The sequence below is a fragment of the Paroedura picta genome, chromosome 6 (genome assembly GCF_049243985.1).
Source record: "Paroedura picta isolate Pp20150507F chromosome 6, Ppicta_v3.0, whole genome shotgun sequence".
Classification (NCBI taxonomy): Eukaryota; Metazoa; Chordata; class Lepidosauria; order Squamata; family Gekkonidae; genus Paroedura; species Paroedura picta.
This window is the reverse complement of record NC_135374.1, coordinates 38,338,160-38,352,990: the sequence shown is the minus strand read 5'-3', so window position 1 is coordinate 38,352,990 and position 14,831 is coordinate 38,338,160. Positions and strand designations below refer to the sequence as shown.

At 46.1% G+C, this 14,831-nt stretch overlaps 1 protein-coding gene across 1 annotated transcript in view; it reads right to left on the bottom strand.

Moving 5' to 3' along the window:
• Positions 1 to 10,999: 10,999 nt before the first annotated feature.
• Positions 11,000 to 14,831, bottom strand: part of CD96 (CD96 molecule) — a 38,893-nt gene continuing 35,061 nt past the window's right edge. The window contains exon 15 of the mRNA XM_077342164.1: positions 11,000 to 13,968. Coding sequence (XP_077198279.1) covers positions 13,860 to 13,968 — 109 coding nt within the window. The 3' untranslated portion in view covers positions 11,000 to 13,859. The remainder of the gene's footprint in view (positions 13,969 to 14,831) is intronic.

The following is a 14,831-nucleotide window of genomic DNA, read 5'->3' as shown; positions in this document are numbered from 1 at the left end:
TCAAAGCGGCTTACAGTCGCCTTCCCATTCCTCTCCCCACAACAGACACCCTGTGGGGTGGGTGAGGCTGAGAAAGCCCTGATATCACTGCCCAGTCAGAACAATTTTATCAGTGCCGTGGCGAGCCCAAGGTCACCCAACTGGCTGCATGTGGGGGAGTGCAGAATTGAACCTGGCATGCCAGATTAGAAGTCCACACTCCTAACCACTACACCAAACTGTTGAGTTAAACTTACAGTCCTGAAAGAACACAAGCTTTTAAAGGTAAATTTCTGCCATATACATCTGACTACAAAGTGTTAACTGTTAGTATTGTTGAAGGAGAATCAACCACAGCAAACATTTCTGTGAGCTGCACAGGAGTCAGTGATCCGACACATGTCAACCGTATTGTGTAGTTATGACTACACACTTTTTCTGTGAATCAAAGAGAAGCATCACAAGTGCAGATAGGCACTTTGTAGGATGACAGGTGTTGATCAGATGAAATATTACCCACAATATATCAAAAGAATTCCATTTCTTGTGACATGTGATTCAAGTTCTACTGAGTCAGCCTGTTTGTATCTTCCCTACTTCCTCCTTCTGTGCTATTTGCCACAATACTATTGTAAAATGAGTTTTTTGAAATTCATCTATATATATATATTCTGGTTTCTGAATGTGAAAATAAGAGGTGGGGTTTGAGCATGTCATCAAATGCACTCTGTCTATCTCTCTGTGTTTCCACATTGGTTTTCCCCACATTTCTTTATCCCCTGATTTCTGCATATATTTTTGGGCTTTTTGTTTTTGCTTCAACCCCCCCCCCTGGATTCTGTTGAGACCACTTTTACCTCAATCATTTTTCTGATGGCCAGCTTGAGGTAACCTTTTTCCTCATGCTTAATGTATCAGTTTTCTGTCCTTCCCATTCCCACCCACTCCAGCCTACTATTTGATGATTGGAGTGTCATCAGTGTCAAACGAATCCCTCCCCCTACCCCCATACTAAAGGTGATTGTTTTTGTTTTTAAAAAATCCTTTATATTGTTATATCGATTTATCATCGTGATTATAGGTTTAACAGGTTCTCTGAATTTCCAGCTTCCCTTTAAAAGAAAGTAAGTCTCTATCCCCTTCCTTTGTGGGCATGTTATCAAAATATTGACATAAATGTGCACGAAAGGAGAGTGCTGTGACTCCATTGAAGTGGGGTATCTGTTGTGGGGAGAGGAAGGGTAGGTGATTGTAGGCTACCTTGAGACTCCTTTGGGTAGTAAAAAGTGGGGTAGGAAACCCCGGTTCTTCTCTCTTTTTATTATTACGGATCCACTCCCAAGAAAATCAGGCATAAGCTGAGCAAGTAGAAAAGCCTTTGGGGATCTGATCTGGGAAAACTAATATGCTGCTCTGTAGGAACCCTTCTTCACTTCCACCTGTGCAAATATAATTAAAGCAATATAACTAAATGTAATAAGTCTCCAGTGTTTTCTCCTCCAAAGCAAACCAAGTACTATTCCTGGAACTGTAGCCAGTTAGTGAGGTAGAGCACATATAGCCATATTTCACATTGTTATAAGGAAGTCAAAGAACTATTTAGATTCACAAACCTTAAGTCTCCCTTAGTCACAGAATTATAAAAATGCTGCAAAGCTATGTTGTCGCTTTTTAACTGAATCCATGAGCAAGAGTTTCACCGTTAAGTGTGTCGAGGCAGTCTGATTACTGAAAGAGGTCATCCCTTACCAGCTAAAGTTAGTGGAGATTAGCTTAAATCCCATTTCTTTCTATGGGATTTAGCCCTGATTAACTTGTTCTGCTAGTCTCAATGGGATTTAATTCATGATAAATAAATGGGACTTGCTGTAGTTACTTGGGACCACTTGCTGTGAAGATGAAAATGCACTTTGCAACACCTCAGGGACTCTTTCATATTCCAAAGTGGTGTCCTAGCAATGAAAGAAGATTGTTTGTATCCTTAGCAAACCCTATCACTGAAAGGCCACTTCTGTCACAAGAAGCTCTGGACAAAATAGTGCCTGTCTCTCAACTCCATTTATAAGCTATGTTGCTGTACGATGGCTCTTTGCTCTTAGTCCTGTCGAGGTCAGCTAGAGGACAGCTCAGATGCCTGGAGCAGGAACAGGAGCAGGAGCAGGTGCAGGCTCGGTTAACCCACAGCAAATCCATAATTATGCAGGTCAGAAAGTCGGTACTTCTGTTCAGCCAGATGGGCCTTGTTCTATAATGTTCTAAGCGGCAGTACCAATGTTCTCAATAAATGCTGGAAGAAAAGCTGACAGGAATAAAACAAAAAAGCAAGAATCCAGCCACACCTTTAGGACAGAATGTGCGGCAGGGTATGAGCTTTCATGAGTCACTGCTCACTTCTTTGGGGATGTAACAGGCCTTGGAAAAGCATGCCTTCTACAAGACAATGCTTGCGTATTATCACTGTTCCTGGGCCAATGTTTGCACGCTCTTACTTTCCACCCTCCCCCTAAGTTTTCAGAAAATCGTTTCTATATAGTACATTCACTAATGTTTGATAAGGTAAATAGGGGAGGTTGTTTTATTGCTTTGCAGGGAACTATAAACGCTCTAAGAAGACACTGGCACACGACTTTGGCATTATAATTTGGCCACAGCCTTTATTAACAATTTTATGAGCATGGCATACATGGGAAGGGAATGCAGCCCTCTTGTGGTCAGCCGACCACAAGGCAGCCCCGGATCCAGCCTGCCCCCAACGGGTGACTATGGCAAATAGCCCACCTCAACCCGGATGCAATGGCAGGCTGAATAATGGGAGGAGGCACGGTGGATTAACCCTACTGGGCGTCCGCCTCTGTTGGGTTATCCTGCCTCCCGGAAATGCGGGCCTTCAATCAGGCTCAGCATCCACACAGTCCCTTAATGGGACCCCCAAACCTAGGGGAGGCCAGCGCGCAAGCTTAGCCACCCCATACTCAACCCTTCCCATGCTCCAATTCCGCCACAAAGCACATCAAAGGCCAATGCCTTCTGTGCTTCCGCCACTGCTCATCTATGTAGCCAACTCAAAATGCCATCCCGAATACCATGGAGCCAGATGTCCATGCCCCAATTTGATAGATGTACCCCGTCATTTTGATAAAGTGCCCACTGCCGATGGGAGATGTCACAATGCGTTATCACCAGGCCTCCAACGCCTTCGATTATACGAACAATGGCCTTGTTAACACGACGCCTTGCAAGATCTACTTTGTCGGGATTGACTGCCGCTCGCCAGGCACGACGTTCGAGGAGGGATGACCAGCAAAGTGCCATCCATGGAAGATGGAACCGGATGAAGTCCAGGTCTTGATGAATTTCTTGCTTCAAGATTCTTCCTGGAGTCTCTGGAATATCATTTTCACCGAGTTGTATAACCAGCATGTCCGGGGGACCATCACGTTGCACTGCTTTCATAAGTGTGCTCACAAATGACTTCCAACGCATCCCTCGGTAGCCTTTCCAAACAACTCGAACTCGACTTCCCAGTCCCAGGCAGTCATCCCATCCCGACGAGGAAGCGTAAATGGAGGCCCAGTACACAATGCTGTGCCCCAACACCCAAACGACAGGGGCAGGCGGCGACAAATCTGTAAAAAACAAAGTTCAAAGAAGAAGATCCCTTCTAATGTAATGTTTATAAGCAGATGACCGCCATCGTCCCAGGGTCTTGATATCATCCCTCGACACCCCCGACATGTCTGCTTGGGTTGCCGCACCAATGCGGAATGAGTGAATCCCATACTGTGACGCAGGAAGGCCAAGTTTTGATAGGACTAACCTCATCACTGCGACCAGCTGAAAACGGGATAAACATGTCCCGTCCACATGTATGAAAAGGGGACCTTCCATTGCTGGGCGCACCCGCAGATAGGCTCTAATGCTACGTACTGGACAGGGTGACCCTTCAGATCTAGCCTGCAAGAATACCCCAGTCCCTTTTCCCATTTGATCAGTTTTTGAACATCGCAGCCAGATATATAACCCTTCATCAGATAGACTTATATCTTGAAATAAAATTGCCTTGGAAGACACTGCTGCTTTTGATGTGGAAACAACCTCACTACACCGGAAGGCCCCAAAGAAGGTGACCGTAAAAACTGCAGCAAAAAGTAGAGACTCAAACTCCGAGTCACATATGACTGGAAGCTCCGTGACCATGTCACCTAAAACTTGCAGAGACAGTGGCCTCCTAGAGTCCGACCTTGGCGGTCCAGACCGTCTCCATCCTGCAATGGCCCTCCGGGCTAGGAACGAAGTTGCAGGATCCCACCAATTTTGAGCCTTACAGAAAAATGACAAAGCGGATAGCTGCACCCCCAAGGTTCTCGGAGCTGCTCCCTTAGCCTTCAGATGAACTAAGTATCGTAAAACGAAATCTTCCTTTGGTGGTAGAGGGATGAAACAACCCCAAGACTCAGTAAACGCGATGTATCCCTCGACTGCTTTTGAATAAGCCTGTCGAGTCGCGGGGGCCAATGAAGCAGTCACTGCCTGTCGAAGGGCTCGTTGCCAAGATTCCAGAGTTCCTCCGGGAACAGGTCCGGCGCCAGGTTCGCTGAGGGAGCCAGAGCCCGAAACCGTTGTTCCTGGAACCGAGACAACGCATCGGCCACTTCATTATTCACGCCTGGCACATGCCGGGCCGCAAAAGTTATATTATACAACAGGCAGGATCTCACAAGGGAGCGCACTATGCGCATAACTCTGGCAGAACGACTAGTTTGCCTATTGATGATGCGGACAACCGCTTGATTGTCGCTCCAAAAAAGCACCCTATGATTCCGGAAAAACTCGCTCCATAATGTCACTGCAACCAAAACCGGGAAAAGCTCCAGGAATGTAAGGTCCCGTAAGATATCGGAGTCATGCCAAGATGCCGGCCAACGCTCCGCGCACCATCTGTTATTATAGTAAACTCCGAACCCGAGACTCCCAGAGGCGTCAGAATGCACCTGTAACGAGTTTTCCGGAATGATGGGGGTCTGCCATATTGCAACACCGTTGAAGTGCTGCAGGAATTCCTTCCACACCCGTAAATCATCTTTTAATTGCCTGGTCAAACGGATGTGATGATGTGGTGCGGACACTCCCGACATGGATCTAGCCATGCGAGCACAAAAGGCCCTCCCTGGGGATACTGCTTTGCAAGCGAAATTCAAATGGCCCAACAAAGCCTGCATTTCTTTCAGCGTACACTTCTTCTTGCTAAGCGCATCATCCAGGAGCCCCTTCAACCTCTCTAACTTATCCGAAGGAAGAAGAGACAGCCCGGCCTCAGAGTCCAAAAGAATACCCAGGTAAGTAAGTCTAACTGTCGGCCCCTCCGTCTTTTCATCAGCCAAAGGTACACCTAACTCTTCAGCCAATACTTTGAATGCCAACAACCGATCAGCACATGCTGACGAATCAGGCGGACCCACTATCAAAAAGTCATCAAGATAGTGCGTAATGTGTGGGCAACCCGTTCTGTCCTTCAGGACCCATTCCAGGAAGGTGCTAAACGTCTCAAAGGCTGCGCAAGAAATGGAACAGCCCATTGGCATAGCCTTGTCAACATACCAGCAACCCCTGAAACAACATCCTAAAAGGCAGAAATCCGCCGGGTGAACTGGAAGCAAGCGAAAGGCAGACTTAATGTCGCATTTCGCTAATAATGCTCCCGTTCCACAAGCCCTAATTATCGAAATGGCATGGTCTAGAGATGCGTATTTTACCGAACAAAGATCCGGATCAATCGCATCGTTTACTGATGATCCCTTAGGATACGACAAGTGCTGAATAAGTCTATATTCACCAGGTGCCTTTTTAGGCACTACACCTAAAGGAGATACCCTCAAATTTTTTATTGGTGGAACATTATAAGGCCCAGCCATACGACCCACTGCACATTCCTTACCTATCTTCTCCGCCAGGACGTCAGGCAATTGGCCCGCAGACTTTAAATTCCCACAAGTGGTGGAAATTCTCTTCCCTGTAAAAGGAATTCTGAAGCCTTCTGAAAAACCTCTGGCAAGATAGGCAGCCGCCTCAATGTTCGGGTACGATGCCAGGAGCTCAAGTAATACAGGCAGACGTATGGGGGTAGCCGCCAGAGTAAGCAACTCCGGCGGGATCTCAGTTGGTGGCATCATCATTTTTTGATCCCGACCCTCCTCCTTTCTTCGAAGAGAGCCGGCCCCCTCGAAAGGGCGTCTTGTTGCCAGCTGACTTCTCGCATTCCTTCTTCGAATGGGCCCCACCGCAACTTTCACAAGAGTGATCAAACCGACACCTGCGCCTTTGGCATGTGCCCCTATTAAACTCCCAACATGTACCCCTGCTGTCTCTCCTGCCCACCTGTCTACGCCGATCATAATCTGTCTTCCGAACATGCGGGCCCACTTTAACAATCCAGGCATCATGGTCCTTTATGTCCCATCTTGCCTGGATGTTATTGGAAGCTCTTTCCCGAGCAAGCATATCGTATGACATTGCAGCTGTATCCCCGGAAAGAGACTTGGCCTCTAACACATTAGCAAGGTGACTTGCTAAGTGCCAGCCCCTCTCCGGGTAGGCACCCGTAATGAGGCGGGTGAACTCCGTGAACCCCCTCATCCAATTAGTAAATGATCTGTCAATATGACCGGAACCTTTCTTATCCTTCCTGGGGCCCGTTCGAGGAGCATCACCGTCAGGCGGAACCATATCGAAAACGTCGACATAGTACCCGTCCAGGGCACGCTCTCTTATCTTCCTAGGCAAATGAACACCCGGAGGGTGCTCCCCCGAAGGATACCCCAAAGGAGGCTTGGGTAATGGACCCACTCCCTCCTTTTCTCTATAATAAGTGTCAGCCGAGTCGCGACGGCTCATCAACCAAATTGGGATCCCTGGAACAAGAGAATTTTGCAGCCAATAAGAGCCATCACGCTGACCCTCAGAGGTTTCATCCTCCGTAGAGGATGACTCACCAGAGGTGTTAACCGCATGCCGAGCCCTGGAGCGTTTCTTCCCGCGGTTTTTTGCCGCCTTTTGCCCGTTAGCCTCTCGCTGCTCGGTTCCACCCCGTGGTGCGTCTCCGGAAGAGCCGACCGCACCTGAAACGCCCAGAATAACCTGCCCCGATGAGGAACCCTGGGCCGTGGAAACCACTGCCTGTATGGCTGAAGGGATTGTAACAGAGTCGGCTATACCGGCTGTACCGGCCAGACCCTGGCTCGTCTGTGACACTGCATCCAAGCCGACTGTCGTGGTAACAGCCTGCGAGGGAACCAAAGCTGTATCTTGCATCGGCCCCTGCGTCAATTGAGGCACTTGCTCACATCGAGACACCTGATGCGACTCTATCTGGGGTTGCTCAGGTTCGGCACCCGCCCGAGCTATCCCTAAGGAAGGCACCGAGCAGTCAGAACCTGCCGCGGACTGATCAGCCTGCAAAGGCGCCCCCTGACTGGCCTCAATAAATCGCCCCCCCCCTGCCGAGGAGCCCCGTGCCAGTGAACCCCCTTGATCTAACTGAGGACCTCGCCCACCATGGGATCCAGGAAAAGGCATTGCCCATGAGTGCAAGGGCTCCCTATTAACATACCACGTTGAAGCGGTATTGCTTGGATGCGGCCAGCCACGCCCATTGGCCTCAACCGGGCCATATGGACCAATATATGGACCGCTATATGCCACATGGGGTGGAGCACCTACGTTCCTCCCTTGAATGGCATGCATCCCCCATGTCTGAAAATCAGACATCCTCTGTTCGTGGGGCACTGGCCCCATCACCTGCTGATGTCCTGGCCACGTGCTGACTTGTTGCCCCAAACCTAAATGAGGGGCAGGCAACTGCGCTGCATGAGCACCCATCCCATAATTTAATTGGGCCTGGGCCTCCTGATGAAGCGCCGGCCCGACTGGGTGAAAACCCCTTGACCCTGGGCGACCCGCAGCCCCAGCATGGGTAACTGGCAATGTCCCTGCTCCCATGTAAGGCATTTGCCCCCAATCCGCCCCTAAGACGTTATGCCCCGGGAGGCTGAGTCCCATATGCCCACCCGCTGGCACTGGGCTGAAGCCCAAAGACCCCTGTCCAGTGCCGGCATTGATGGGGAATGAAACCCCCTCCCTAACCTGGGTGGGTAAAATTTCCCCCATGCCCAAATTGCCCGGGTGAGCCATAAAATCCTCCCCCCGCGATCCATCTTGCATGGTAGGGGAATCCCCAACGCGGAAAGGAGCCCTCTGTGAGGGAACAGGAACCAAATTCGCCTCCCTTGCCATTAAATTCTCAGAAGCCGCTGCGGCCCTCGCTGCCCGTCTCGAATTACCGCGGGTCCCGTATACGCGGGTTCCGTAGGCCGCAGCAGGCCCTGCAGCCGTTGACGGGGCCGATCTACCGCTTGGGCCCTGATCGGGGGAAGAACCAACCGCCGCCCGTTCCCGCCTTTTTCCGGCCGGCCTCTTCCCGCCCTGTGCTCCTTTCTTAGGGGCCATCCCGCTGGGTAAGCTGAGGAGAAGGGGTTGGGCTCCGTAGAATAGCCCCCCGAAAGACAAACGGCAATGGCTTTTTTTTTTTTTTTTTTATAGCCTCGCCGCTTGCCTGCCGCTCGTCCCGCTCCCACTCTCTGCTTCAAAATCCCTCGCTTTTTCCAGCAGCTCCCCTCACGTCGCCGAGGCGGCAGGCCTAGCGTCCGCTCCCGCCACTCAGCGACGCGCTCTAAAGGGGCCGTAGGAGCGGGAAGAGGCCCGGGCAACAACGGCCGCTCCTTAAGTAGCCGGCCGATCAGCCCCCACCCCTCCCCACTCGCGCGCATGCGCGATTGCCCGGGGAAGCTGGGAAATGGAGTTTGCACTCCCAGGCCCAGTGTCCTCGCCGCTCTTGTTCCCGCTGCCGCAATGGCCCTGGCAGGTAAGTCTCCCGTGGCTTTTTCTGTTTGAATCTTTATTTGAAGTTATACCCTGTCCTATTTTAGTTCTAGACTCAATGGTCAGTTTATGCCCTTTTTACATGTTCCTTCAAGCCATACCTCATCACTAAAGGAAAGAAAACCTACCCTCATGTCTTACCCCTTCTTAATTTTCCTAAGTTCATCTTAATCACAGTCTGTATTTATTTTATGGCAGAGTTGCACACAGAAGGATATAATAATATAAAATATGTCACCAAATCGATATAACAGTTATGCAGACAGATTGGGCCATTCCTCTTAATACTAATATCTACATTTTAAATCAATTTAATTGCAGATGGGGAGAATACAAAGAACTCTGTCACTTCTCCCTAAAAAGTACAATGCTCACATTATTGTGACTGATGGAAAATAGTTCGGTGGGCTGCATCACAATCTTCCATACTTTATGTGGCAAGTCATATCCTGCAGGCCTCTCATTGGTGTTTTTCAGGTTATGGATACCGGGTGATACTACTTTCATCCATGTTTGAAACCATTCATTCCCTAGATTGAAATGTTGTGATTGCAGGATTTATGTCACTCTTATTGCTGGATGTCAGAACTTTAGTGTGGATAGCTGCACAGCTGCCATGTCTTTGTGGGTGGGCAGCTCCCTGTTGTCACTGAGCCACACCAAAGCACTGTATTCCACAGTACTATACACCAACCCCAAAGCTGAGCATTGAAGTGTAGCAGAAATACCCCAAGCTATGCCACATGATCTTTGGAGAACGTTGTTCCAGGGTGTATTTTCACCACTACATTGGTAAATTGGTGTTTATAGCTGAAGGACCATTCACAATCCCCCCATTTCCCTCTCATATGACTGCTATTGAGCCTGAAAACTACAGAAGACTTGTGAACAGTTTTCCCAATAGTTTGGCCCTCACTGACGGAGAAATTTTGTATCATCTCAGACTTCAGGTTTCCATAACTTAATGTTCTTCTATATTAATATGCTGTGCACATTGACAACTAGATGTCACAAAAAGGCCCTGCCTGAATCATCCTCCTTGATGTCTGAATTCTCCACTTGGAGGAAGTTTGTGCACAAACTGGTGGCAGTGGAAAGTGCTGCTAAGTCACAGACGACTTATGGTGACCCAGGTAGGGTTTTTAAGACAAGAGATGTTCAGAGGTGGTTCACCATCATCTGCATCTGTGCCACACCCCTCATATTCTTTGCAGATCTCCCATCCAGATACTAGCCAGGGCTGTCCCTGCTTAGCTTCTGAGATCTGGTGAGATCAGGCTAGCCTGAGCACAAATTAGGAGGATTCAGTGTGGTGAGCTGCATCAGCAGTGGCGCTGGAGATCTCCTGGAATCACAACTGATCTCCAGACTACCACTATCGGTATCCCTTTGGCCCCTGTAGCAATTTTTGAATATAATAGAATTCTGAATTCTGTATTTAAAAACAAGAAAAATAGAGTGTACAAGGAAGATTCAGTTTAAAATTCGCTCTAGTCAATGTAACATTGACTTCTTGCACTTGTTTTGGAATGAGCCTTTAAGGAAATAATGTTCAGTTCTATGTTTCAGTGTTATTTTCTATGTATGTATTTTTACCTGATTCAGTGAAGAGCTTTGCCCTGAAGAGTTTATTATACAAGGCCTTGACTCACTGCCAATAAATCTCTTGGGAGTCTTGCAAGGGAACAGAAAGTCAGTTCTTATTCATCAGGGGAAATGCCTCTGTTAAAAACCAATCTGGTATTTTAATTCCACATGCCTTCTCCAGTGGGTTTGATTACATGTAGATCACAAAGTCTTGGATGGAGCAACAAATGATTCCCAAATCCTTTAATAATCCTATGTCGTTCTGATAGTTCTAGCTTACATATGTGGGAATTCAAACAGCATGATTTACACAACATTATTGCAGTGGTAAATGGTGTATTTTGGGGGTGGTAACTATTCTCCTGAAAGTTCCATTCTTTTTGCTCCCCATATTAAAGATGCTATTCAACAGAATATATTCAAACCTCAAGTGTGTTCTGGAAGACGTTATGGTGGCTTCATCATTTCCTCATGATGCAAAACCTTGGCAAACAAAGGATAAAATAATAAAAATTTTATTTGTATCCCACTCTTCCCTGGTCAGCTCAGGACGGGTGACAACAAGCTTAAAACAATCACTTAATAGAACATTAAAAACATTATATCATTTTAAAATCCACCTCCTCCTAATAATTAAAACTCTTCTGAGGGTTGGCCAGAGTTTTGAGGGAATTACAAAATCATCTTGGAAAGCCCATGTCCAGCCAGTGCTGAGGCAGCTGCATTGGTTGCCAATTCTCTAATGCAGCGGCCATATCATGCAGAGCCATATCATCCGAAACATACAAAATGAAATCACAGGATGCATCTGCAATTAAATTCTACTTTTGTTTATTTATTGCATAATTCCCTCTGCCTTACAAAGTATAGTGTAGAGAAAGGCTAACTCCAACGTTACCAAATGTTCAACGGTCTTAAAAAATAACTTCTCAAAAACACGATGCATACTTAACGGTCTGGAGATTTGGAGACCATTTGGCAGTAACTGTTTGGTATGCTGCTGTCAGAATCTTTCAGATGTGCTGTCATTACATTGTCAAGCTGTCTATTTCTTTCCAAGTGACAGAGGAGATTTTCTGAAATCTAAGCATGCTTGATATATCATAGTCATGTCTTAACTCTTCTTTTGTCTAAAGCCAGGACTTAAAAAATGTTTTTAAAAAATGATCTCAGCTCGACTATTCAGTTTACATATTTGACTATACAGGATTTCAACATATTTGATATTAACAAAGTTACCTAGCTTGCATGAACTAGTTTAACAGCAAGAGTAAATGTAAGCCTATAGTACCACCTTCTGGTGGAAGATGGCTACGGCACCATCATATACTTGCATCATGCTTCAAATGTAAGGAGAGACAATACGCCAAAGGATAATGCATCATCTTGGAGGTGGCAGAAAGAGCTGTCAAGACCCAGCCAGTGATGCTGAAGGATGTGAAAGGCAAAAGATGTTCCCAAGGGGCTTGCCATTGTCTTCCTATGAATTGCATATTGTGTTGTATTGTATTAGACCTTTTACCCGCCACTCCCAGCAGCTCATGGTGGGTTACAAGCGTCTGCATAAAACCCTTGCATAATACCCCTTAAAACCACAGACATAAAATACAGCAAATAAAGGACAATAAGATGCGGCAAAACTATAAAATTCACAATTCTGTCCCTGAAAGGAAGGGCAGATAAACCCCAAGTCTGCCAATCATGTAACAATGTCTTTGTACTGGGGGGGGGGGGGGGTCAGACAGATCTTCCTTAGTGCACCAGCCTCAACCATAGACCTGGTGGAAGAGCTCCGTCTTGCAGGCCCTGCAGAACGCTGAAAGCAACCTTGGACTTCCTTAATGGACACTCATCAATATACTAAGCAGAGTTGGCACTGCTAATGTTTTCAAGATTTGATGAGATCAGACTAGCCCTGGCCATACAGATAAGGGCAAGCATATGTATATGTATCTATAACTATTATATCTATCTCTATACATACATTTCAAAGTAATGTTTCAGGTTGGAAACACCCATCCAGTCAGAGAGTATATTGTCAGTGTGATTTCTAACTCCATATTTCATCCTAACAATGTGGGTGAGATAAGTACCTCCTATGTTAGGAGTATGGCAGCAACCACAATATGGAAAGGTAAAGATAAATCAGGTTTCAGAAGTGTCCAGAGTTGAACATAAGTATTTGATGGTCATCAGCATAAACATAATTACTCCATGTTGATTTTGTATAAGAAGAAAAGCTGGCTTTTTATAGCCCACTTTTCAGTTCCTGAAGGAGTCCCAAAGCAGCTTACAAACACTTCCCCTTCCTCTCCTCACAACAGACACCCTGTAAGGCAGAAGGGGCTGAGAGAGCCCTAGGAGAACTGCTCTGTGAAAACAGCTCTAATATAATTATGAATAATTATGAATAGCCCAGGTTCACCCAGCTGGCTGCACATGGAGGAGGGGGGAAAACCCAGATTACAGTCTGCTGCTCTTAACCACACTGGCTCTTGGGGAGGATGCAGGTTCGATCTGGTCCCAAGGAAAAGATGTTCAGGATCCCGCTGGCTGTATTAAAACTGTATGCAAAGTATTGCAAAAATAATTTTGTAGTTTCACTGATAGGGAAAGTGGAAATACTTTAAATCAGCTTCAAAAACTCCCACACTTATGGCACCATTCTAAGAACAGTTACTCAAGTCTAGACCCATTTATTTCTGTGTAGGATTATACTGCAAATATTAGTTTTGACTTTTTTGGATTTTAGGGAATCATATGTAAATTTATATTTCTGGATGCTTTACTATCTATTAAACAGCTAGTGTTCCACCAATATAGTTGCCAGCTTTAACATGGATCCTGACCATTCATATGCATGCAAATTAACATGCCCCACATTACCTTATGAATAACAGAATGCTCCCTGAGAATATATAAATGGTATATTGCTACTGTGATATAGAAAAAAGAAGGAAAATAAGGAAGTGGTACCTTTCTACCCTACCCCTCTTCCATTTTATCTTCCCAACAACTCTTTGAGGTAAGTTAGGCTGAGAGAGAACGGATGCTGTGTGTATCAACTAAGCCTCTAATAGACTGACAATAGTTTCATGCTTTTCTTAAGTGATACGTACTGTGAATACCCTGTTGACCTTGGAATTCAGGTTGCCTACTAGTAACTGGGAATATATTAGGTTTCAGAGCATTAATTGAGTGCACAAGGACAAATTGCACTGGATAAGAGTACTTATGTGCTCTTGTAATTAATGCGAGATTAGGTAGTCCCAGTTGGAATCTGGGTCACCACCGGCAGACATTGGCAATTCATTTTGAAAACAATGAAAGAACCCATTCGGTGGAGCATTTCAGGCCCATTACAGATTTTCCAGTTCAGGGCAGGGTGGGTAAATTCCCTCAGATTCCTGCATAGATGTGTACTGGATAGGTGGAGGTGGAGGCTTGAAAGATGGTGGTCTGTTCATTCTGAAAATGAAAACAGGGCTTTGAAATGTAAGCCGCTGATAAAATGTATAGGATAAAACAGTAGGCAAGGTAGACAAAGTTAATCATATTCACCATTCTGTAAAGAAGATATGACCGTCTCAGGCAGTTAATCATTTTCCATAGCACTATTTGTGCCAAATGCTTATATTCTTACCATCGAGTTCTTTCTCCATAAACACATAATGATGAAAATGGTCACCGTGGTGCCAAAATTTACACAAGCACCCCACAGATTTTGATTGGAATGCCAGGTGCAATAATAGGTATAGGTCTGCAGTCAGTGACTTCACAGGTACCTGGGAAAGTTTATGGTTTATAGGCAGTGATTTCTAAAATCCTTCTAATGCTTTTGTTAAGTTAGCATTACTTTTCAGGTATTGCAGATTTTAAAAAGAATTTTCACAGATGTTAGTGCTTGTTCAGTTTTGTTGAAATTAATAGTGTTACATTTATGATTGGCACTGTTAGGAGGATCTGATAGTTGATTGTATGGGGGTTACCATCATTAATTTCCTTGAACAATAGCAAACAGGGATGCACACCGATGTGTTATTCTTTGGGTTCAGGTTGTTGGAAGTGAATGAGACTGCAATATTCCAACTGCATAAACCATTTGAAAGGGCATTATCCAGTGTGTGCAGAATGAGCAATCAGGACTTCCCCCCCCCCCCTCCACTAACCAGGATCCTAAGGCAGGGCTTATTCCAAGCTTAGAAATGCAGTTACTGGAAAGGAAATGAACTTTATTTAGCATCACACCTGTATTCATACCAGCACCAGTGTTTACTTATGGGGGCAGGGGAGAGAGAGGCGGGAGCTGTAAGATGCATACACAGACCAAC